Genomic DNA, 26,296 nt, shown 5'->3' with positions numbered 1-26,296 from the left:
AAGTGGGATCTTCTGCATTCCTGAGAAAAAAGAATTCACACCCACAATATTTCTGGACGTCACTTTATTATACATACATAACCAAAAGACCTTTGTACAAAACACTTTTGTGTATCTCCGTTATTTTTCGATTTACCATCGAGAGCGTGAACAGCGCGAGAAGTAATGTCTCACCCTCTAGTCCGAAATCGGATAGATTGAAAGAAATGCTTATCTCTTATCCTTACGATATTATCCTACAAGATAAAACAACTTTCGTTCGAAATGATAGAGAAACTCCACACGGGGAGGACGTTTCTTTTTTTTTACAAGTATATGAAGTTGTTGCCACTTAGGATAGCAGGAGAACGCACTAAATCGTGCCCGGTTCTCGCCGACTCGGTCAGACCGGGTACAAAACGCATTATGACGCACAAAATAATGATTAATAGCGTATCGATTACTTGTTGTTTCCACAATTTCAACGGCGCCGTCCTTCTCGCGGCACCGTGAAAAGTATTATTATTAACCCTATCATGCATCGTGTTTATTGCGGTAAATATCTACTTTTGGCCTCTCTTATAGCCCTACAATAAATGTCTCAAGCTCACATCTCAGTGAACGTCGTATCCCCTACAACTGTGTAATTATAAAAGATTTAATCATAATTCTATTGTAATCGTAAATGACTTACTAAATAAGATCTCGTTTACGTTTTGGTCGTAACGCGCAACGTAAGAATAGGGTGTTCCTTACCTGTTTTCTTTTTTTTTTGCATCAAATTCGCGCATGAAAGGGTTCATAATACGATTCTGCGCTTTCGTCAATGAATCGCAAACCGAAGTTGATCAAAGTTCGGTGTGAGCCGCGCGTAAGAAAGCTGCGTGTCGTTTCTTTTCTTTCTTGCTTAAACTAAATCGCGGGCGAAATCGCGCGGGTGTGTGTACGTGTGTGTGTATACTTATATACTTATCTAAAAATTCTATTACCGCGATCGAGCGGGGGGGAAAGAAACAGGATCGATTGTTTCACTTTGAAGAATCGTGCAAAGTGCCCGTCCGCCCGTTCTTTCTTTCTTTCTTTCGTGTCTTTCTTGATGTCGGGCACCCGATCGAAAATTATGTACACGTTGTACTCGGAATCGCTGCTGTGAGAAGCCTGAGAGAGGGAGAGAAAAGTCGCGCAACGTAAGAACAGAGTGCGACAGAGAGAAAAAGAGATGATGATCGCTTACAGTGCTACTACATATACCACGGCCGATATATGTCAACGGATATATACATCGTACAGTTAGTTTATTTGATTACTTTTAGTAAACCAGCATCCGAAGCGCTTACACCTAATAAGAGCTAATGTTAAGACACTTAATCGTTACGCGAGTTGAAAACCGCTCCCATTGCTCCATTACAACGCAAACACATCTCGGCATTTCTTCTTTCCTCTTTGTTTTTCTTTTTTTTTCTTACACGTGCCCCGCAACATTGTAAACGCGTGCACGTCTCAGATACGTTTTCTCTCACTGTTTGAATAAATGTATAAAGGCTCTCAAAGATGTACAATCGGAAAGTTGATTAGAGGCAAGTGAGGGCCGCGCGAGCACCGAGAGATCTTAGGTTTGTTTTTCGTTCCTGCACTGCTGAACTGGTGCAATAAGTTAGAGCGAGAAAAAATATACTTGTCTCACTCTAACTTACTGCACCAGTTTAGCAGTGCAGGAACAGAAAACAGATCCCTTGAAATAATATATTACATTAGATGTAAATATATATTTACGGGAGTAAATGAGAGGAACGAAAATGTTTCTCTGTACCATTGCGAAGAAAAGGTTTAAACAGCAGGATGGAAACGTCTACTTTTGTCAATATTTTTGTTCGACGTAGTGTCATTTCATCACGCAAGGTCACTGCTCGGTTCTTGCCTTGTTGTTTATCTATCTGACACTCGCTGTTCGATTTAAAAGATGGAGAGTTGCGCGAGTTCCTGAGAAAAATGAGTCGGATGTGTGCATTGAATCCACGAAGAAAATCTCTCTCGCTCGTTCGTTTGTATGAAAAGTGAATCTTCGATATTGAGCCGCGATCATGAGCGAAAGAATGCGTATCTCGCACAACGTTTCAACAATTCGAACTACGTCCCGTCCGAGCTTGAAAAAGTGATTAGAAAAGAGGGGAAATCAAGATGGGGAACGAATCTGCGGAAGCTGCGTAAGCGAACGATAAGCCCATCATCATCATATAGCCTTACACGCCGACAATTATACGACAATTGCATTTACCGATTGCACGTTGTTAACAACCGCCCATATCTTGTGAACGCAACACCCCGTACAGTAGAAAAAAATGGATCGCGTAATTATTTCTCAAGCGAAATTGAGTAATAACAATCTAGATAAACAACAGTATTCTCTGAGTGGATGTGTGTATGTGTATATGTTGCATGCGTGTATGTGTCGTTATTAGAATTCTCCACTAAATTTACGCAGTATGCCTCGTATGCGTATATTTCAAATACAGTGTGTTTCATCGCGAGAGAATGAAATTCATCTTAGTCATATATAATGTGCGCATGACAATTGCGACGTGTATCCTATCTTCTTTCTCTTTTTCCGAACAGAGGTCGATATACGCTATTCTGTCTTCCTTTCCCTTTCGTGAACGGCGCGCGGCGGTATCACCTGCGTGTCACCTGCGTGTTGCCTCCCCTCTCGTCATTCGATGTATCAACACAACGTTATCGTTGGAGAGATGTAACGCGCGACATAAACACGTACATCGAGAGTCGAGGCTCATTGGCACATATCGTGGCACACAGAAAAACAGATAGGAAGAGAAAGAGAGATGACAAGTAACCGGATTCGCGCAGCAGCAGGCTTTTAGTTAGTAATAACTTTCGGCGGTAAGCTAGTCGCGGTCGAAAATCTTAATAAAATCAACACAAGTCTATGCTGTCAACGATCTTCAAGTACGAGTGACCGCGATTCGCCTTTCCGCCCGAGCATTATTGCTTACGTGTTCCTGTGTGCAGCGATACCCTTATACTTGTTTAAAAACAAAATACGGGTGTCGCATTACGTGCTAAGCAAATCGACGTGATAGTGATCGATTCGGAACGTCATACGGAAATCCTCACACTCGCGTATGCACAATTTTGATTATCTAATTTGTCTATATATGTACACATGTCCGATTAAAAACGAAGCGGCATACTGTATGTGTATGTGTTTGTGAGTGAATGTGCCATAAGAATATTCCCTATTGCGTAGCAATAGTGGTCGCGCTGCTTATAACGGCCGATGTATAAAATACGTTTACACATATCCCCACACGAAATCGTCGGAAACTTATTCGGCGTGTTCTTTTTTTTCTTTTCTCTTTCGCAATCAACAACGTTACGAGCACGCTCTCTCGCACGCTCGTGAAGCTGTCGACCTCTTATAAATAATGCCTATCTACCTCGCAAGATTCTCATATTTCTACTATGCGACGTCATAGTGTAGAAAAGAACGAATATATGAGTTCTTGTTACACAATTACAATCAAACGACGCTCACTAATAGTTCATTTTAGATAAAGAACAAAAAAAAAAAAAAAAGAAAAACATCGACATAAGCTTGCGTTCTTCGACAAACATATTACGCTAACGGGATGTATAAAATATGCACTACATTAAAAAATATATATGTATATATGTATATGTGTGTATATATATATATATATATATATGTGTGTGTGTGTGTGTGTATATGTATATATACGAATTTAGATTTGGTAAAATATTAATTATAACGGTCTATCGCTTATTAAATATACATTTCGTCTGTTTAACCTTGGACGAAAAATAAAGTTAACACGTGAACATAAATCAAAATTTATACACTTAAAATTGTATACTATCGACTGCAAACAAGAACTTTATTTATCCTCTCTTAAAATTACGTCTATGTACCTAGATCGTAACGTGGCACCACTCTCTGTTTAGCGCGAACTCCGTAATTTTACAATGACGGGGTCCCCGCGAGTGCAAATTGAAAAAACAAACTATAAGCAACATGCTACTTTCTGCTTGCGAGTTTCTCGCGAATCCATTGGCTCAACAAGGAGACAATTCTGGGCACTTCTTTACTCTGCCTGTCCCTACTAGGCGCTGGACCATTTTACGGGCTATCCTCTCTCTCTTTTTTTTTTATTCTTTTTAACAGCAAGGATTCAGTATAATGTACAGGTATTGTACTTCGAGATCCTTTGCCGGTCGATCGGGTTAAACTCGGCAACAATCGGGATTGTTTCCAATTTTATATATTTTTGTTTAAATTCCTGTCAGTACTATGTTCTTTCCTCTTTTTTATAATCCTACTTACTTCCTCCTTCCCTCCCTCCCTCCCTCCCTTTCCCACTGTTTCTTTTACAGAATACATATAATCCCCAACCCCCTCCCAGACATATATATTTGTACATAGCTATTATATCCAATGGAAAGTGTACATTAAAACCAACTGAATCACGTACGGTTCACTCACAACATCAAAAATAGACTATTGCAAGAGTGCATTAGTATGTGACACCCTGTAGATAGTTATTACTCAACTCAAGGTACCGTTTTTTCTCACACATTTCATAACTTTCTTCTCCCGATGGAGTCTGAGACGTAGACGATATGTACAAATTTTGTATGATATCACAATATCACTCATATATAATCTCTCTCTCTTTCTCTCTCTGAGTCATTTCTATTTTCTTTATTTTTCTTTTATCTTCTTTTTTTTTCTCAAATGCGACTTGACGAATTAGAGATACAAGTCGTTGATCCCGTATCGTTGGACTATAATATATCGCGGCACATGATACATTTAAGAATCTTGAGATCGTACATATGTATATATTACACAATAAATTGATTGTAATTTTTCAAGAGGTGTACCACACGTACATATTGCCTACGATACAGACTCGTCTGTAACTATAGCATAAAAAAGCAATTATGCGTTAGGTATGTTTTACGCTCGGCCGCGCGGTTTCTTTCGCGAAGATGCTTCCTCAGTCGGTAAAACACCGGTGGTGGCGGTCACGCGCTTCGGACGACCTGCCGTTTTACTGGCTTGCTGTGCAGCTTGAGCAGTACCTTGAAATTATAGACGCGATGATATAACAGATTATTAACAAGATAAATCTCTCAACGTGCACACGCGACACGCTGTCGCAAAGATGGCAACTTCAAATTTTTATTAGTGTTTACTACGTTTAAGTTGTTTAGGTGTTATCACGTCGAACACAGATATTATACGTAATAAAAACATTATTGCTTCAATGTGTGAACTCTTCTGGCGGTTTTTCTCTCTTCCCGTTTTGACACGGATTACAAATACCTTACTTACCACGGGGTTTCGTTCTTGGAACTCCGCCAGCAGTATTGTTACTTTGCTGTTTGCCGTTCTTCTTCATTTCGAATTTTTTTACTTCCGTGTTATTCTTGGTATCCGCTGCGACGGAAGCATTAGTGGCGGGACTCGCAGTAGCACCTGCAGCAGCGGTGACAGTAGTGGCGGCGGCACCGGTAGCGACGGAAGTAGTGGTGGTAGTAGTAGCTACAGTAGAAGCAGTAGTGGCAGTAGTAGCTACGTCGTTGCCATCACTTTGTGATTTCGTGCTTCTGTTTAGCGCTCTCTCCGCCCTGCTACTGCTTTTTGCGACGGATTTAGCGGTCGTCGTCCTTTTATTGGCCGGTCGTTTCTTCGCACGGCTCGCCTTGGACGATTTCTTTTCCGACTGCTCCTCGTCTCCGTCGTCCTCCGAAGAACTCGCGGCTCGTTTAGTTTTCTTTCGTTGATTCGTCTTCTCCTTGTGCACGCCTTTTCTTCTTTTCAGCTGTGACTCGTCTTTATACAGCGATAGGTCCACTGCGAGGAGAAAAATACCGTGGTTTACTAAGTGGTAAATTTAAATGCATTAAGTTCATCGGGGAACAATTGAAATAAAAAACAATTAAAATATATGAAATAAAAAAAATATATTATTGAAATATAATAATTAAAATAGTAATATTGAAAGTATTAATTTGTACTAATTTTGTAAGGCATATATATATATATATATATATATATATATATATTGGTTACTCACAACCATCGGGATGTTCCTCCGTAACTCGAGGTGCTTCTGATACCCCAGCTTCCACATCGATGGCCCGTTTCAAAATATTCTCAGTACGCAATAATTCTATTTTGGTTAACTGGAATTTATTCTTGTCGATTTTGTTTAGATTCAGGTTCGTCAGTATGCAATCAAAATCTAAAAACGAAACAATGATGTTAAGATGACAAGTAATACTCTAATGTAAATACAGATATACATAACAAATTGTAACATAATATATATAAATATAATACTCAGTTAAAATTAACAAGCAGTAGTACCTGTAAAATCATAGAAATCTGGTGAATAGATTTCTCCATTATTCTTGTCTTGAGACAGCCAACGTATACGGACACGTCTGCTCGATTTATAGATATTTTGCACCGCTTGACAAACGTAGAAGCTTCCCTCAGCATTTCTCACAGCCAAAAATTCGTTTCTGATACAACAAACATTTAATAATTAATATATCAACGAGTAAAGAATTGTTCAGAGATTTTTATAAATTAATAATATATACTCACTTATAGAACACAATTAGTTTATCGTCGGTAGCTTTAGGACCTGGAGTCTTGTTGAGGTTTTTGACCAACAATGCGATGTCTGGTAGCGGGCTCTGATAGAGACGCGTTTGAACTCGATTCCTTTTAGGTTTACTTGCCCCATCGGCAACCGTAGAGGCTCCTTTCAAGTCCTTCAATTCTCTGGATTTTCGCTTATTTGTCTTTAGAGAAGTAGCAACCTTTATTTCAGGCTTTATTGTGCTGGCTGGTGGCACAGCAGCATTGTCGCTGGGTGCTTTTATACTCTGATTGGTGACAGGTTTTGCCTTTGGGACTTCATTTTTAACTTGTGTGTCTTCAGGCTTGTGTGGAGATGGTTTCATATGTACAGGAGGAGTATTAACAGCTTTACCGTCTGATTCCTTCGATCCATTATTTACAGGAGTCTTCTTTTCCTCAACTTTATTTTGTGCTTGTGTTTGCACTTGTGTGCACAGAGCTATAAAGACAGATGTATAACCACACATAAGTTATGTGCTATATAATCACTATTGCATCAAATCGAATATATTTTGTGTTCAATTCTATATGTACTTTTTTCCATGTCTAATTGTTTCAAGTTTTACTTGATATAAAGCAAATATTGATCTTTAAATATGTGTATGTAAAAAATAATAACATATAAAGTCCTAATCTTCGAATATATGTATATTTGATTATTATTTAATATATTGTCAAACAACAGAATTACGTATTTAATCATTGTTATAAATATAATGCATTACTCACCAGGAAAGTCCAAAGTTAACGATGTGAGCTCCTGTTCAGGATGAATTTCACATGGTTGCTCAGGGGCAGGATTCTCAGGGCTCAAGTTGTTATTTCTATTGGAATCGGTTTGCTTTACAGCAGCAGGCACATCTTCCTCAGTTTCTGTTTTTGCCACTTCAACACCATTCGGTATTAGTTTTTCAGTTTCTGGCTCCTTCTCCATGCTACTGCCTATGTAAGATGGAGCCTGATACACAGAGGGTCTGTGATCTTGTACAAGACTGAGTGGTTGACTTGGTGGTTGCAGAGTGACGTAGCTGAGTCCACTTCCTGACAAGGGCTTCATGGACCCGCTATCCGATCCGGCAACTTTCTGCGCCATGGCGTTCATAGGCAACATCGAATGGCTAGTAGAAGTCGGCGACGTACCTACCCCGGGTATTGTCGATTTTAGGGCAGATGCGCTCATTTTCCACCGAAGTAATTATTCTTTCTATTTACTTATATGAAAGCAATGAAAGTATCTCTCATTATTATTATTGTCATGTAATCAGAACTCACTACTTTATTGCTATTCTAAATGGTAAATACCTAATGACAAGTAGTGGTGATTGGTGAAACAAATACTTAGAAATTTATATTTCTAACAGGTCAGATTGTGTGTTTCGAAATGTCTCTATAGTGTAAACTGCCACTGGCTAATACAGCTAACAAAAGTATACTTGTCACTTGAACAGTGATCGACTCAAACATAAAGCCAATTTAGGTATGATGCACATCTATGTGATTACTATCCTGCATAATTATTACTCTGCAATTACTGCAAATTATATAAACAGATGAAACAGTACATTTCCTAGATATTTTTTTTCGTGAACATAACAGTGCAATATTAAAAAACAAAAAAAGAACGCTACGTGATAATACAAAATTTATATAACGCAATTATCATTGCTAGAGCACGGAACTTCTGTACATCGGGACTGATTGCCCGGGCGACATGGTAATATATGATTCGGCGACAAAGGAAAGCCGTGTTTACCCGCACTGATAGCAAAGAAGGCGCGAAAGTGCGTGTGAAATGGAAAGTCGATATGAAAACGTGACTCCTGGTGAAAAACGGCGAGAAAATTGAGAAAGGCGGGACGGGACAAGTGGCGAGACGGGGGAGGGGGTAATTAAAGGAGTAAACATAAACACGGGCGAATTTTCGCGGCGAAGACGCAGCTGGGACGTACTGGCGGGACGGATCGCGCCGCTACAGCCGTGTGCTCGTATGGTTTCTTACCTGCGAGCCGCGGGAGCAGCCAGATAAGCGAGTGGAATCCACCAGCAGCGGCACAGCCAAGAGTCTTATGCGGGAGGAGGTTGACCGCTCTACGTGCCAACGCACACGGTTAGCACGTACGTTGAAATGCCTGGCCGGTGAGCAGCGTACGCAATCCTTCGTCTATCATTTCACATAGCATGCTCGCGCCATAATAAGGGATGCTAGCGAGATCACGGAATTCACACGGGACGCGCACTTCCGCACTTCTACCAAACAAAACCGAGAACTTTCCGCGCTTACACGATAGCTCTGGTTTCGTACCAGCAGGAACAAGCAGGAATGCCAGTCGTTAGATGGCGTCCTTTCCCGGACGCCATGCGTAATTCAACGCGGTCTTGTCGCCGCGCGCTGATTCGCTGCTGGCTACGAGGCTTCGTTCGCACTGCGATTTCATTGGGTCTCGGGGGACTGGAGCGCGTTCGTAGATCGAATAGTAGTGATATGGCAAAAAATAACGAATTCACTTGCTAGGCTCGATAAAAATGTCTAACGACCTGTTATTTATAAATCCATCACTGCAACAAAAGCCAGTATTTATATTCCAATTTTAAGTCTGTTTCCCATTTAGTTAGGGGTTTATTCTAACATAAACTTATAAAAATTTTCTAATGACCGTAGCACACAAAGTTGACCAATCACAATTGATTTTTCTTGAACCGTAAGAAGAATCATCGATTGTGGTTGGTCAACTTGTTAACGGCTTATAGCTTAAACAAGGTTGTGGGTTAGGAAGTTGATTGTGTATTAACACATCTATTAAAAATTACCACAGTAAGCAAATTCACTAGGTGTTGACCAATGAAATTGGAAATCTCTCTCACTTCTAGTAAATTTTTTCACTTTTCGGCTTTGCCTTGATCTACAACCTTGCTTTAAGCCGTAAACTGTAAGCAAATTGGCCAACCACAATCGATTATTCAAAGAATTTTCAATTCCGGGCGTGCCATTCGCTTAATCTGGATTAAAATTAAAATGTTTGCATAAGGGGATCAATTATATGCTAACAAAGCTTGGTAAAAATTAAAAAATGAACGAATTTACTAGAATATTTGTAATTTTATTGATCACAATATCTAATAAATTTGCTCACTTTTGGAATTTTCACCACGTTGTATTTATATACAATCAACCTTAAAAATATATCAATTCTGCATAAGAAACAATAGCCGGTATTCATAACCAAGTTTTAGTCCCGATCTACAATAGGTATATTAAGCTTTAAGCCTTAAGAAATTGACCAATCATAGTCGATTATTCTCCTCAAATTTGATTGTGATTGGTCAATTTCTTAAAGCTTAGAGCTTAAATTACCTATTGTAGATCGGGGCCCCTATTCTTGAAATTTTTGCGTATACGTAATTTTCATTGCGCAGTTATTTTATTATATGATTAAACCTGCGCAGTAAAACTTATGTATACGCAACTATTTCAAGAATAGGGGCCCTGCTGGTCGAATCTTTTCCTCTAGCGTGAATTCGTGAAAAGTGAAAATTTTCTAATGTAAAAGCATATAGAAATGTTCACTTTTCACGAGTTCACGTTAGAGGAAAAGATTCATGATTGATCCCCTGGACTTCAGCTTTATGTTCACGATGCTAGAAACATAGATGTCTATACTAAACTAGATTGCTAACAGGCTATCTAAAAGCATGTAAAGGCTAGTTTATGATGGCCGTAATCCGTTATGTTGGAACAGTAAAAACTTGATCAATTGTAGTCAAATTATAGAAGAATAATCGACTGTGATTGGTCAATTTTTTACGGATCTAGCATAAGTTAACGAATTACGACCGGCTCTCGATCATAAACCGGCTTTAACTGTTTGTGTTCGATAGAGTTTCAGGTGCATGCAAGAAAATGGCCGCTATCGCCACATATTTTCACTACGTTTAGTCATAAAATTCTTTTATTGAAAATAGCAAATAACGTTCAATACCATCTATTTTTTTGTTACGACATTTTTTTATGCAATAAGATGCTGGCATTTTTGGTTTTACGACAGTAATTTAATTGCCACGCTGACTCACTTGTACGTGTAAGTACTCACACAAGTGACACGTCACACACACAGGACCACCGCCATTTTCTCGCATGCAACCGGAAACTTTACGCGACACACGTTCGAAGCCCTTGTTAGCAATTTAGTTTAGTATAGACATTTGTGGCTAGAAATCTGTCCGATAACTATAGGCGTTTTTTCGTTTCGTGACTACGATACTATTTGGTTGATTGGTTTGGTCCACTTAACGCTCGCAACGCTTCGAGCAAGAGTGAGTCCCAGATGCGCACATTGATAAACGGACACATCCAATCATATGTCGTTGTTTATAGAGTCTTTAGAATATCTCTAGGCATACGGCGTTGTGGTTGGCTGTGTCCGTTTGTCAATATGCGCATCTGGGACGCTCCCTCGAGAGCACAAAGATAGAATGACGCTCGTGGCGTTGCGAGCGTTAAGTGGATCAAACTAACCAACCAAACGCTATCGTGGTTACGTAACGAAAAAACGCCTTATGGCTCCTGCACACAGGACGCGATAATGCTTGCCGCGCAACGGAAGTCCGTGCGACAGCCAATCAATATGTTGTTTTTCCGTAAGAGCTAGAAGGTTATTACGGAAAGCAGCATATTGATTGGCTGTCGCGCGAACTTCTGCCACGCGGCAAGCATTACCGCGTCCTGTGTGCAGGAGTCATTAGAGTTTACGAGCGCTAGTGCAGTCACGACACAACTAGAGAAAGAGAGAGAGAGAGAGCACCGAGCTAGGCCTGTGACCAGAGAGAGAGTCACGACACAACTGAACCAGCAAATTTGTGAAGTAGTTCTACAATCTCAAAATTTTGTTAGTGTTTTCGTGATTTGTGTCACATTATTTATATAAATCGGTAAGGATTATTAATGTTTTATTAAACTGAGACACAATTACATAACATTTTGTAAGTTAGTAAATTCTTAGATATTAAAATATAATATTATGTTTGTATCATTTCTATGTATACATTATATACATATATATATATATATAATATACATAACCTCATCGGAAAATTTTTATTTCATAAGAACTATTTTACTATCAAACTCTTATCAACGAAATTTTTACGTTATTTTTTAGTTCAAAAGTGTCAAATTTTAAAGTAATTTTAATAGCACATGAAATAGAAGATTGTAAAGTTTTGTACATACTAGAAAATATCTGTAACCTCTAAATAGTATTTATAACTTAAATTCATATTATTAATAAATATCTCCTAAATTAACACAAACAATAATGGATATAAAGTTATTTTTAAGACAAAGACAAATTTCTAGGAAATTTTATAAACTCATAAATGATTGAATATTTGTAGTAATTTCTAACTGATAGAATAATATGAAAACATTTGTCAACTTTGTCTTGTTTGTTTTGTTAAATGTTAGCATAATAAATTTTCATTTAATTGTTTTCATAGGTATTTAAAATGAACATTCCAATTCAGCAACCAGGAGCCATAGGAGTAGGTCAAATGGCGCAGCAAGTGAACACTCAGTTACCTCAGGCTCAACAGCAGCCGCCACAAACACAACAGCAGCAAGTACAGCAACAACAGCAGCAGCAGCAACAACAGCAACAGACACAGGAGAAATTAGATAATATTTCCAAAGTAAAATCTCTAGTAGGGCCCTTAAGAGAATCCTTAGCTATAGCTCTCAAAACTGCAGCACAAACGCTGCATCAGAACAGTTTGGTAGATGTTGGATCCATGAAGGGAATAGATCAACCTGATCATCGCTTCAATAAAAATATGGAAGAGTTCTACTCAATTTGTGATCAGATAGAACTACATCTGAAGACCTCTGTGGAGTGCTTGTCTCAGAATTCCAGTTCAGTTAGATATCTACCATTGTCTGTTCTACCAACGCGCACTGACACTGTCAGTGCCCCGGAAGGAACGGCATTAACATATCCTCAGTTTTTGGTAACTGTACGTACACAAGTAGGATATGCTCGTGAACTTCATGATACTCTTGTGTCTCATGCACGTACATTAGCATGTGATACAAATTAAATTTTAATTTTATGATATTGAGAGAAGGAACACTGTTTTTGGCGTTTGATAAGACAACAGGCTAGAAAATTAAGTATAATATATATAATTATCTTCCAATAAGTATTGTAATTTAATACATAAAACCAATAAAATATTCATGTGAGATGAATCATATATGTTATACTGTTGATATCAGTCAAAAAATATATATTTAGTAATAAGAATTTATTAATAATATGCATATAAACAAGGTTATTAATAAGAAATTGGTCTATCTCATATTGCGTGCATCTTAAATTTAATGTGATGTAATGTGTAATATGAAACTTTAAAGCACAACTGAATGTAGTAAAAAGTGTCCAATTAATGCGTATTTGTATTAAAGTTGAAAGATTGATCTTATCTAAGTTATATGTAATTCTTTGAACTTTTTTAGAGAAATCTATATACATCAGAAAGATGTAGTATTAATATAAATCAGATATCGAATCTCATTGTCTCAGTAGTTACAAGTTAGAGATCTGTTACATTGAAGAAAACAAAATATAAAAAACGAGAGACATGAAGCAGTATCGGAACGTTATGAACATTCTTGGCTACTTAAGAAACTCAATTACAGGCGAACTATGTATCGAATGCTCCGCGATACGGTCGTTAGTTGGTGACAGTGTACCGCCGTTAACGTCTCATTAGAGTTCCGTGAACGACATTGCCTAAGGGGCACGCGGTGTGCCGAAAGTTCGCACGTAGCCGGGGCATGGAGAGACTGCGATGACGACGACGGCGGCGGTGGTATCGGCGGTAACTCGGAAGCGTGCTTATCCGTAACAGCTATCCGCTGTCGGCCGCTGTTATTTGCGGTCACGTATAGAAACGTATCGGCCAGAGGGGGCCGGAAAGGCGTGCAGGAAGCGCTACTGTCAGTTGGATTGGTGTTTCATAGCGGCGCGCCGTGCGATCATTCGAAAAGGAAGGACCACCTCTGTTCACCATATTTGGCAAACTTTCCCTAATATGGTAACGTCTACTTCTAAATATGGCAGCCGGGGACGCCCTCTCGCCGCACGCTGTACCACTGCGCGACGGTGCAGACGGGCGAATATCGGCGCAACTGAGAAGCGTACGGACGATTAGGCGGGCGCGAACGGCAATTCGGACGCGTCGCGATTTTTCCACGTCGATTTCGGCGCAAATCCCCGTCCGCTGCTCGCTGTGGCGTTACCGCGGACTACTTTTTTACAGCGTCGGCCGCGGCGCTGGTGGGGGGCGACCGCGGCGCGCAGCGACACGCGGAGGCATAGGCGCTCTAGCACGTAGGTCAAGTTACGATACTCCGCGCGCGCATTCAGTTCGCGGAGAGCGCTCGTGCGGTGCGCCTTGTTGTCCCGTGTTGCTCTAGATGCTCGATCACGTGGGAGACACTGCGCCGAGTTCCGCACGCGATTCCGTGCACGCGAAGACGCGCCGCCGTGGGGAAGGGAGTAAATGTGCGCCGCGCGTTCGTAATGGACAACCCTAGCGGCGGAAGAGACGGTCGGTACGCGAGTCTCGGCTACAGCAGCATGGGGATGATCGGGAGCGATGCTGGCACGGAAATTTACGGCCGACCGTCCACCTCCCAGCTCGCCGTGGCGGCTTCTCAAATAGGCCGCGGTGGCGCCACCATGATGGCCGCCGCGGGCGCCGCGACGCCAGGCGTCGGCGGCGCCGGCGGCCCTGTGCAGCGGGGTATCAAGCGCACCACGTCCGACGTTTGCTACGACGACGGTAACACGGCGCGGCAGGCGCTCTCGCAGGCGCAGGGCATGTCCGGCATGCCCGGCGACTGTGTGCCTGACAATCTCGACGAGTCCTTCACGAGTCTAGGCCAGCCGAAGAAGTCACCCCCCTCGAACGGCAAAAAGACCAAGGGCCGGGTTAAAATTAAAATGGAGTACATCGACAATAAGCTCAGGCGGTACACCACGTTCTCCAAGAGGAAGACTGGCATCATGAAGAAGGTTCGTATCAGTTTGGCAAACCTAATTACCGGCTCGCCGCGCCAAAACACGCTCCTATAATCCTTCTTTGCAAGGTGACTCGTCGTCAACGACGACGACGTCGTCGTGCATCTCTCCGCGGCCGCGTCGCGGCTGTGTATAACTTCGAGTGCCACGGCAGTAGAGGAGAGACAGAGAAAGAGAAAAAGAAAGAAAGAAAGAGAGAGAAGGACGCGCGCGTGCGTGCGTGCGTGTGTACAAGTTGCTGTGAAAATAGTATCGAAACGTCGCGTTTCTCCGGCTGTGCGCCCACGACGATAACGCGCACGGGATGTAGTGGGGCCTTCAAACGAACGCGTGCGTGCGCGATTTACGAGTGACAGCGCGCCTCTAGGGCTGCTCTCGTTGAGGTCGTGCCGAGGTAGCACTTAGCGCTCACCCCGTTTAACTTTGCCGCTCGCTTTAATCGCTATCGGCGATCGAAATAAACAAGGCACATGCTTCTCCGGTTTTCCTTGCCAGGATTACACCCGGGCTTGTTTCTCGCGCCGCGTGGAATGAACCGCGAGAGTAATTAAATGCGCGCATAAGTAAACGTTAAAGTCATTTTCGTACATGTGTCTTCAAAAAGCCACACTGCATTCGGTTCCGGAAGCCGATCCTATCTTTGATAACTGACACTTTGCGATTGAAGGTACGCAAATTCCGCAACCGATATGTTTCTTTGCATATTATGCGCGGGTGAGAAACGTCGTCGAATCACATCGTAGACGTAGGAAGACGCGGAAAAGATCGCGCAACTTTTGAATTACTCTTGAAATTACGAAGAAATTATCGGAACGATTGGGTATTTTTATCGCGATCCACACGCTAAATACAAATTTCGTTCTTTTTCTTTCTTTCTTTCTCTGATAAAAATACCTTAATGTACACTCTTTGTTGTACACGCGTTTCTCTCAGGCTCAGGTTGAGAATAGGTTCAAATAAATCGCCCAAAAGAGAAACAACTATTAATTTCTACTTTCGTTCTGTTCTCTTCTCTTTATCTCCTTTTCTCCCTAGCTTCCAATATATTGCTTTACCTTCACAAACATCTTTTATTCAATAGGGAAACCATATAATGATTTAGTTATAGTAATGTGATATTTTACTATTCTGTACCAGTTTTTTACTATTCTGTTCTGTTTATTAACACAATCGCTGCAAGATAAAATATTTCAACGGTGACATGAATACGGTACACTTAACGCGAATACAGATATTGAGATATAATCTATTCTTTCATGGTATAATTTCATCAACTGCTCGAGAAGAAAATCTCGTAATCGTTTTATTCCGCCCACTTCCTACGATTTAATCGCTCAAACTCCAATCGGTTGCAGTGATTGCAAACGTACCGTCTGTACAGGTAGTTCTATTACGAATTGTGTTGTGCAACTTTTATATGATTTACGTAACAATTCTGATGCGTCAATATTCGCTGATCACTAACACACATCATATTTCATTTTTATAGAAAAACGCACATTAAAAGTTGAGAAATAGGCGTGTAAAGCAGACAATTTGGATACTTTTTCGGGCTTGGGCGATCATAATAAATCGTAAATCAATTCTTATTGCGTTCTTGGATCTAATTCCAATCGAAGTATTATGTATTAATTACGGTAGCGCGATAATTGCGAGATTCTTCTCGCGTGGGACGATATCGTGTCTACAGATGACATCGATTTGTAGTTGGATCACAGGGGGCTATTATATGCGCAACGCTGTTTTATAAATCAACCGGCTACTTGGTTTATACATATATTCGATCCAAAGGAATTCTATAATTAGCTAATAGTTTATCAGCGGATCGGGTGTTTTTTTGCCGCTTCTATTAGCATTACTGGAGGCAGCAAAATGAGATGTGAAAATAATATGTCATTAAGCGGCATATAAATGTGTGATATAATCAGTTCTCAACATTATTTACGGTGTGTCAATATATTAACGTTATATTAACGTCTCGGGAACCGGTCACTTTGTCTTTATGAATATTTACAAGCATTGAAATGTTACAAGTAGCATTCCATGTGTCATGTCTCATATGTGATACACATCGCACAGTAGTTACCGTTGAAACGTTATCTGATTGTCGCGTGATTCTATCTAAGTAACGTCTACAACATGCTCTCATATTCGCATGCAAATCATTTTTTCCATCCTTCATCGAACTGACGTCGAACGTTTCTGCAACTGACGTTGAGTACCAGATTTAATGGCTCCCTGTCGTTTTAACGAGGAATACAGAAAAATCGCGTCTGTTTCTCAAATTCTGTGCCGGTGGAGGTGTCGACGACACAAAGTGTCCGAGACAGTCGTGATTCATCCGTAGAGTACGAGATAAAAGCGACGCGAGTCGAAAGACAGGCAGGGTGGTCTGTGTTTGCCAGCAGCTGCGAATTATCTAATAGTTTAACGAACACAACGCCTTGTCGCTTGCAGGCGTACGAACTGTCGACGCTGACCGGTACTCAAGTTATGCTGCTGGTGGCCAGCGAAACCGGACATGTGTACACGTTCGCGACGCGAAAGCTGCAGCCGATGATCACGAGCGAGGCCGGCAAGGCGTTGATCCAGACATGCCTCAACAGCCCGGACCCACCGCCGTCGGGCTCGTCCGGCGACCAGAGAATGTCGGCGACCGGCTTCGAGGAGACCGAGCTGACGTACAACATCGCCGACGACGAGCAGAAAGTAAGGCAACTGGTGTACGGCTCGCCGCACGGTGGCACGCTGCACGGCGGCTATCCGACCGGGCCTGGTAGCGGACCAGCGGGGGGCCCGACAGGGCCCCATCCGCCGCCGCCACCTCCGCCGCCACCGCCGCCGCCGGGCTCGCAGCACGCGCCACCCTCGCACGCGCAGCACGCGCACCTGATAGCGCACGCCCACGCGGCCTCACCGAGCTCGCACCTCGTCCCGTGCTCGAGCCCGGGACCCATGCTCGCCGCGGGCCCTTATCAGCAGTCCTGCCCTTCACCCCTGCCTCCCCATCACGCCGCCTATCATCCCCATATGTCGCACTCGCACCCCCAACGGTAGTACGCGCTCGCCTCTCGTTGCACGTCGCCGTCCGTTCCGTTTTACGCTCTAGACTAGACTAGACTCGCCTCTTCAGCTCGTCCTCGCCGTCGTCGTCGTCGTCGCGATCGAATCGTCCGCAAGAATCTTACGCGAGACATATCTTTTGCTTCTTAGATCCGAATACTCGTCGATTCTCGCGTCGATTCTGCTCGATCGGTTCATAGAGACTTGTATGTACATTTAAAAAGACTTTGCTCTTGTAATTAGCCAACTTTATTCGATAATGATCGCTTTCTTTTTTCGATGAGGAACAGTAATAATATAACATCGAAAGAAGACGAGAAAAGTAAAATTGTGCCTACTAAAATATTATAGATACCATGAAGTATCGACTTTGAGTTTTTCGTAAAAGTTCCTATGAACTTGGCAAATAACCCAATAGTTTCGGTAAGCAGTTTCGATAGTGGAAGAGAGTATCTGCTCTCTAAAGTACAATCATATACTCTTCACTGAAATGCTACGCTTATAACTGGTGGTTCAGTGTTGTAAGTGTAGCATTGCGATCAGTAAAATCTCGCTGAGAAAATGAGTTATTAGCAGTTACCGTTCCCAATTATTGCTGTAGTTTGTGAATGCAACAATTTAGATGTGATGCAGCGTACAAGGGGCCGGTGTGTTACAGATTTCACAGCGAGATCTTACTTCGACCGCGGGTCGAAATAAAAAAACGCAGAAATAAAGTGAGAATGTTGTTACTGAAAATCGATGAAATACTCCTTTTAATGATTTAATCAGAAGCATCTTTTGCTAACTTACTCGAAGAGAGTTGTAGCTACTCGAGCCAACGGCGCGAGGAAAATTGTGCAATTATCTGATTGTTATTATTCTTATTATTGTTATTATTATTGATATTATTCGATTACATACAAAAGAGGAGAATAAAAAGAAGCAGATTGTCATACCGATCGTCACGATGTCGTCCGGTGTCAGTGCTCGAATTTCGCTTTGACTCGAGAGCGACTCAAATTCGGGTAGTGATCGTCCAGCGGTGAGGAAGGGTAGTCTCGTGGCAAAATCTCGTCCTTTTGTCAATTCGTCATGTTTATGGAATTCGTACGTACGTTAATTTTTAGTAGTTTAATGTGGTCTTCTCTCCGAGAGAGACGCGGTGCGCAACTATTTTAGCGCTCGCTGACGCGAGGCCGCGTACGGCTTTCAGATACTTAAATAGTTTCTCTTTGGATGCCGTACACCCACTGACGTAATTTCCCTCCAGACCGCTGTGTGTATCACTCGCGGGCGTATAAGTGACGATAGAAAGAGAGAAAGAGAGAGAGAGAGAGAGAGAGAAAGAGAGAATCACGTATGGTATTTATTAAATTTATATATGATGGACGCGAAAGGAATCAGCAAGTGAGCAACAGTCGAGTTATTCTTCAGCGTCGGTCGTACGTGACTATGGCCAATTCCGCGTGCAAATCTAGTCCATTCGAACACGTACTTAATTATTTTACGTACGCACACATCGCGTCCGTGTAATACCGGATGCGTCGCGCGTTTCGAACGGCTCAGCGTTCTCGCGACGCAACGCGATAAAAAAGAATCGCAGAAAGCTTTCTGCAGACGTGTTTTCGTGGCGTCGTTGAAGCGAGAGGACGAATAGTTTTGGGGTATTTTCGACGTGAAGGGACGAAGCGCGGCGGCGAGGCGCGAGCCCGTCCATTAGCGCTTTGAGGGACGAATCGCCAATGATCGATGGTCCCGGGGATGCCCGGGGCTGATCGAGAGAAGCGGATTGTGAGACTCGACGGAACGGTTATCGGCCGTGTTTTGCGCGTCGTCTCTACGGTGAACCCGTGTGCTACGCAAAGTCCAAAGCTCTCGGTGTACTTCGACAATCGAGTCGCGCAGCAGCAGCGGGAGTCGTCGTGCGACAAAACGCTCGGTCGCCAGAGAGAGGGAGAGAGAAAGGTGTCCTTATTAAATAATTATGTCGTAAGTTAAGGACATAGTCTCGTGTGATGAACCACTCGACGAGTCGAGCACGCTATTTCGTACACGGAAGAAAAGATTTGTTTGGATTAACCAAATGTCGGCTAAACGAATTCCGGTCAAAGTCATCAGAATTCTGTTCGAGCTTGCAAGATTCTGATTAATAAAACACGATTGGCATCTAGAACTTGCAACTGCTCAAATCAAACGGTTATAAGTACTAGATTTGGTTTCCGGGTTTGAGCCGCGTGGATTCTTCTTTGTCTGATTCCGACGTTTCGTAAACATTTTAGTCATCAGGGAGGAACAACGCGATATCTCAAATATCAAATAGTTATAAGTGCTACTTAACCAGAAATCTCGTCAACTTGAACGGAATTCTGATAACTTCAATCGGACTCGTTCCTACGGCACCAGACATTTGGTAGTTGCAACTAAATTTGTTTTCCGTGTACGTTTGTTCAACACTTCTCTCCCTCCCTTTACTTTCTTTCTCTACGAACTTTTATATTTTCTAATTTTTTGTTTTATTTAACTTAAATCATATTTATTGAGTCGCGTTCACGAGGTCGTTGATATTTTTTGACGTCGAATTTTCTTATTTATTATGAGAAAACGTACGAAACGTGTACATATCGTTTATGAGCCGATGTTGATCACAACGCGGACGTTGATACTCCTTTCGTCTCGTATATCGCGTTTGCGAATACATCGCGAGAGGGAGGATATTCTCGGGAATGATCCTCCGTTCGTCCTGCCGGGAGGCGCTTTGAGGATTCTCAGAAGTCAGACGGTACTCGGTGTTCTGCTCCCTTACTACGTAAAGCAGGGCACATTGCCGTATTGCGAATAAGCCGAGGTAATCGGTGGCGTGGGTGCGAGGCCGGGCGAATCCGGCGGTGCACGCTTGAAAGTATTGTTGCGCATTTTTCTCTGAGCATCGTTGTGTCCAGTTCGTTGTTTCATTGTCTTGTTTTTTTCCTCCCCTCTTTTTCCCTCCTCTCTTTTTGTGCAAAGTGTTGTACCGCAAGTGGCATGTGTAGTATCTTGGATTGTCTTTTTTTTCTCTCGTAGAATAAGTAGTTAGTATATTTAGACTATTTTTTAATTTAATCTTCCCCCCTCTTCCCACACGCCCGCATTCCCCGAGATTCCCTTTACGTAGCGAGACACACTATCCATCGACATTGTGCATGCGTATGTGTGTATGTATTGTTTGTTGATATTTTTGTATTATACCGTGTTTGAGGAAGTGAGCCGACAAGAGCAAGTAAGAGTAAGTGGCGGGAATGGAATAGAGCCGAGAGGAGGAGGAGGAAAGCGATATATCTTTTCTACAGACTCGATCAAATAGAATGTAAAGAAACTGTAATCTATTCCCTCCGCGTCGACATTGCAGAGTACAAATAATAATATTAATAATACGATCTTAACGTTAATCTGCGAAGTAATGCGGCTTTCATGATTAGTTTGTATCGTAATTTGTGTACATACAGCGTAACTGTAAAATACTGTGATAATATTTATATATTTTTACGCTATACACACGCACACACAATCTTACACACACACGCACACACACACACACACACACATAACCTCCTTCGATAATATAGTCCCTATTGTAGTCGGTCGAACCTTATCACTTGCGCTGATAGATTCTCATTATGCTCAACATTATCGATGTCACATTACGCAATCGCGGTAACCAGGTACCAGGTAGGTATCTTCAAAAATTGCTGGAACTTTGCAACTTGTACTAATTCAAATAATAGAACTTTCGCAGCTGAGAAAGGGTATATTTGTCAATTTCAAGCGGCAACACACGTTTCCAAATTTCGAATATTAATAGACGATGATTTCCGTGGCGGAATTTCTGACAACTTGATTCGAGATATATTTAGATTAGCGATCTGGAAACATTTCGTATCGTGTGTTATATATATATATATACACACACACACACCCAACACTCGATTTCTGAAACGATCTAAACGTGGTTCCCCGAATTCGAAAAACAGATGCGTGAGGAAAGAGCGCAAGGTAGGTTGGCGTTTCGATGAAACGAGGGCTTCCCCCCTAATCTCGGCATCTAATATGATCAATTCGACGACATCGTATCGGTAAAAGTAAGCTATTGAGAGAATTAAAATCGTTGGGAAGAATAGCGTCGCTATTTCCTTCTGTTATGCTTGTGGTGAACGCGGGTAATCCTTGTATATCGCACACTTTTCATGTCAACATTCCCGATATGTAAAGAACTCTAATAGTAAGTGATTAATGCACACGTAAATTATAAATATTGTACTACGAAATACAGAATAAGATGGTCATGCGTTCGCCACGTCTTCATGATTTCACTTCCGTGTCGGCCGACACGGCGCTCACGCGTGGAGCTTCTCGCGGGTAAACTAAAGTAAAGCAAAGTAACGAGAGAGAAAGAGAGAGAGAGAGAGAGACAAAGCGAACACGGATTGTGAAAGAGCGCGGTCGGAGGGTAAGAATCGCGGACTAACGTGTGAGCTGTGTGCATCCTATGAGGAAAACGGTTCTCCTCCTCGCACCTTCGGCACGCGGTACCGACACACGCACGTCTACCGCGATGAGATCGTTCTACATTCCGTGTCGCAAAAAAAGATGTTCCGCTAACAAGCGGTTTATCAGGTCGGTGAACGATCCACGCTCCAGACGAATCGGCACCCAGAACACCAGAGAATATTTATTAAATGTCTGCGCGCCGGTCCATCATCTCACCAATCACGAAGGTAGACATATTCAAGGGATGCCAAATCGCGCTCTCTTTCCGGTGCACCGTCCATGATTCGATAATCGGTAGATGGCGCTTCTAATGGGGGCGCGTAATCGCGCCTCGGTACCGGAAGCGCGGAGCTTCGGTGCCACGGGAGTCTGGGGGATGCCGCGCGAGGTCGAAGTACGATTTATGATTGAACGGCGCAAGGACATGGACAGCGTCGCTCGGAGCGAATCACCGTTCGTTCATCGGGGTTGCGGACGAAGAAGGCGCGCATCCAGGTGTATCGCACGAGGAGAGGACGAGAGAGAGAGAGAGAAAGGGTGAGAGCAAGAGAGAAAGAGCGCGAACAGGCCCGAGATGTCCCATGAAGAGGAGAGAGAGGCCGCGTATACGCACGCACGCACGCACGCACGTACGTACGCGAGCACGGAAGGTGGAAGCGGAGTTCCATATACGGTCACCTTTGTCAAAGCCCGGTTGTCGCCATATACAGGCAATGTTCACGATGGCAGACACTTATATAGAGTCCGACTTAAGAGTCAGGAATGTTGCTTTTTGTCGCGCCTCCTCTACCGCACACGCTCGCGAACGGTGGACGGTAAATGGCGGGGTAGGAAAGGCGGGCGAGAGTAGTCGGAAGCGACGACGTGCGCCGGCCGCGGGCGAACCAACGTCGTCACGAACGGAACCACATCGCGGGGTTTTCGAGCTTTCCAATTGGTATCCGCGGCCGCCCTCGACCGCGACGCGCTCCTCTCGCTCCCTCGTGGGTGATTCGACGGCCCGGACGCGCGTCTCCGCCGCGTTTCAAACGGTAATTAGCATAAGCCCGGCGAGCGGCGGCGAACACGCAGCATTCTCTCATTTGCAAGGTCGGAGGAGTTTGTCGAGGTGCTATTCGGTAATTTCGAACATGTCACGCTTTTCACTACAGTACAGTCGTATGTACACGGTGTTTTTTTTCTTTAGGATGTACACAGTGTGTCAAGCTCGCGTCAAAACTGCGCCAGTCGACAGATATACGTGTGATCGCTCCGCGATTAACGAGCAAACGCGCTTAATGCTGTCGCGCAAACGAGTCCCGCCGCGAACCCTACGCAAATAGTAGCCGCACTCGACTAGGGAAGAAGCGCTAAGGGGAGAAAGTCCTTCCAGAGGCGAAAGAACACCGAGGACCGTGCGAGTAAATTCGCGAGAATCTCCTCTGCGAGTATACCGCGAGAGGAGTCTGCGAGATGGCCATATAAGGAGCGCGAACAAGCTCGCGCATCTCTCTCTCTCTCTCTCTCTCTCTCTCTCTCTCTCTCTTGCTCTCGCTCTCTCTACTAGGTAGGCAGGCAGGTAGGTAGGTTGGTTAGTTAGTTGGATGGTAGATGGATAGATAGATAGGTAGGCTGATAGGTAGCTAGGTAGATAGATAGGTATGCGCACATACGTACATATGTTCGGCAGGTACGCTTTCATCTCTCATTACGTTTGCTCGTTGTTCGGACCGTCATCCGGGACCGATCCCTCGCTACGCGAGAAAAAGTGGACGCGCGCGTTCACCGTCCCCGGGTTGTCTCTGTGCTCGTCGTCCCCCCAATAACCACGCGCACTCGTCGCAATTTTCGATAATCCGAGCTACCGCTTCTTCGTTTCAGGAGGACGGCGCGTCACCCAGATCCGACGTTTGTGCCAATGAAAGCGACGGTGACACCAGCGACGGCGACTCTAAGGATCTCGCCAAGAGCCACTCGGGTGAGTCTCACGCGCAACTATTGCAAGATGCGAACATTTTTTTCTATTTTTTTTTTTTTATTTATGCTTGCATTAGAATAGCCGACAAAATTTGTTCTTTTGTCTCAATGAAGGGCCAAGATTATTACGAAATTAAATAATCACGAATGTATATGTCTCCTAGACAGGTAGTCAGATTTGCTCTAGTTGAGTGCAAAGTTCAAATTGAAATTAAGTCCGATGATCACGTTGACGAAGGTAAAACATTGGTCCGTAATGTTGCGGTTCGTTCTACAGTCGTGAAACGATTCAGTTCCCACTCGTTCCTTAATTGGACAAATGAAACGATCGAGTGCACGCATTTAAATGCAAATCCTACCGACGTGAGAATCAACGATCGAGCTTATTGTTTGGAGGATTTGAAGACATATCTCTCTCTCTCTCTCTCTCTCTCTCTCTATATATATATATATATATATATATGTGTGTATATATATACACACAGTATTGTACCGAGATTGATCGACATTAATAAAAAGAAGAAAAAGATCGGAAATTGTGAAATTAAACCTCAGCAGTTGCTCTGATCTGCATCATCCTCCCCGCCGCGTTCAATTATCATCGATACCATTCGTGTCACGCTTGATCGCGCGCTGATAACAAACAGCTGTTCGGGCCGACAGTTCGCGTAGCTCAGGTAAGCGAATAGAGACAGGTGAACACACACACCGGCGGTGAATAGATGCGAGAGGAAGAGAGAGAGATGAACACAGTGCGGAGGAGGCGGCGAGACGAGGAGGAAACTGAGGAAGAGGGAGCAGAGCGTGAGAAAAGGGAGGGAGGAGTAGAAGGAGGTGACGAAGGAGGGATAGGAGGGAGGGGGAGAGAGAGGACGTTTAAAATGCGAAAGGCGTGCGAGCGATGACGGGGTTATCCGTGTAGGGAGTCCGTAAGGAGTCGGTACGGCCGACGATGACCAAACTTAGACGACAACGCGCTGCCTAACTGGGAAGTAGGATCCGGTCGAAAGCCGCTCTCCGTCGGGCTACCGATGCAGGTGTACACATAAATATCGATGCTAATGTGTCGCGTAGATGCCATTCGTGCTACCGATCGTCGCGGCGCGATCGGACGCGCTTTTTTCTCGCGATTCGCCCCGTCCCTCCGCGCGCTCATCATCATCGTGGTCGTCGTTATTGTCCTCGCCGGTCGTGAATTCGATCATATCGAGTGATTATGATTCGTCGCATTCAAACAGCTACGAATGTGTGCGCATGACATATACACACACACACACATACACACATATATATCCCTGTGGTATAACGAAGGCGCGTGCGAGATCCCATTAGCATTGGATCTCGAATGGATGATGGACATGCTTGCGCGAGTCACATTAATTAGGGGCGAACATTTCTCCGGAGAAGGGAAGAAGTGAGGGAGGGGGACGGGGGTAGCGTACTGCATACAGAGCGCACACGAGAATTTACGATCTGTTTGCCCCCTCTCCCCCATGTGTACAGTAGGTTGCAAAACGCATTGAACGCATTAAACATAATGAGGTTTGGAGCTCAACAAACTGTCGAAATTGAAAGTCATTACTTTGATATGTAATATTAATAATAATGATAATATAATTAAGAATACTAAATATAATAATAATACTAACAATAATTAATAATTATTATTATAATAATATAATTACTGGACAGGTTCATCACACACACACACACACACACACACACAATAATGACTCTCAATTCTGACAGTCTGACGAGTTCATTGTGTTTAAACTGTTTTGTAACGGTTTTGCAACTCATTGTACACGATCGTTTCCTGAATTAGCTTTCGGATGCTTCGATCTTTCGGAGACTTCACATAGACTTGGATAGTAAATTAAAAATACCAATTCCCGGATATTTTCGGGAATTTCTGGACATTCTTATTGTTTTGATCTTTAAATACGAATATCTAAATTTTTAATATAGAATATATATATATATATATATATATATATATATATATATATATATATATATATAT

The 26,296-nt window shown here is 42.9% G+C and overlaps 3 protein-coding genes across 7 annotated transcripts in view; 2 read left to right on the top strand and 1 right to left on the bottom strand.

The window, feature by feature from the left end:
* Positions 1–47: 47 nt before the first annotated feature.
* LOC116840743 lies at positions 48–9,006 on the bottom strand. Of its 3 annotated transcripts, none has more exons than XM_032807866.1 (7): positions 8,670–9,006; positions 7,400–7,881; positions 6,632–7,109; positions 6,389–6,546; positions 6,096–6,263; positions 5,351–5,872; positions 48–5,097 (listed from the first exon to the last, which is right to left on the bottom strand). In XM_032807866.1, exons 2-7 carry the CDS (start codon positions 7,848–7,850, stop codon positions 4,973–4,975), a joined length of 1,902 nt encoding a protein of 633 aa, XP_032663757.1. In that variant the 5' UTR covers positions 7,851–7,881; positions 8,670–9,006; the 3' UTR covers positions 48–4,972. The 3 variants fall into 3 exon arrangements, with proteins under 3 accessions (XP_032663757.1, XP_032663760.1, XP_032663759.1); XM_032807869.1 differs by having other exon boundaries at positions 7,400–7,810; XM_032807868.1 differs by lacking the exon at positions 8,670–9,006 and adding an exon at positions 7,973–8,124.
* A 2,426-nt stretch (positions 9,007–11,432) lies between these two features.
* Positions 11,433–12,923, top strand: LOC116840748 (mediator of RNA polymerase II transcription subunit 29). Its single transcript, XM_032807879.1, has 2 exons — positions 11,433–11,596; positions 12,164–12,923. Exon 2 carries the CDS (start codon positions 12,173–12,175, stop codon positions 12,758–12,760), a length of 588 nt encoding a protein of 195 aa, XP_032663770.1. The 5' UTR covers positions 11,433–11,596; positions 12,164–12,172; the 3' UTR covers positions 12,761–12,923.
* A 1,136-nt stretch (positions 12,924–14,059) lies between these two features.
* The window catches only part of LOC116840746 (serum response factor homolog), a 21,890-nt gene continuing 9,653 nt past the window's right edge, over positions 14,060–26,296 (top strand). The window contains exons 1-3 of one of the 3 annotated variants that reach the window (XM_032807876.1): positions 14,066–14,742; positions 17,206–17,457; positions 24,178–24,274. In XM_032807876.1, coding sequence (XP_032663767.1) covers positions 14,248–14,742; positions 17,206–17,457; positions 24,178–24,274 — 844 coding nt within the window. In that variant the 5' untranslated portion in view covers positions 14,066–14,247. Of the gene's footprint in view, positions 14,743–17,205; positions 22,119–24,177; positions 24,275–26,296 lie in introns of those variants that run through there. The other 2 variants (XM_032807874.1, XM_032807875.1) reach the window with 2 other exon arrangements.

This window comes from Odontomachus brunneus, unplaced genomic scaffold (assembly GCF_010583005.1).
Source record: "Odontomachus brunneus isolate Ranch 3 - 2012 unplaced genomic scaffold, Obru_v1 Obru_scaffold_011, whole genome shotgun sequence".
NCBI classification, from domain to species: Eukaryota; Metazoa; Arthropoda; class Insecta; order Hymenoptera; family Formicidae; genus Odontomachus; species Odontomachus brunneus.
Note: the sequence above shows the minus strand (reverse complement) of the source record. Positions and strands in the feature narration are given on the sequence as shown.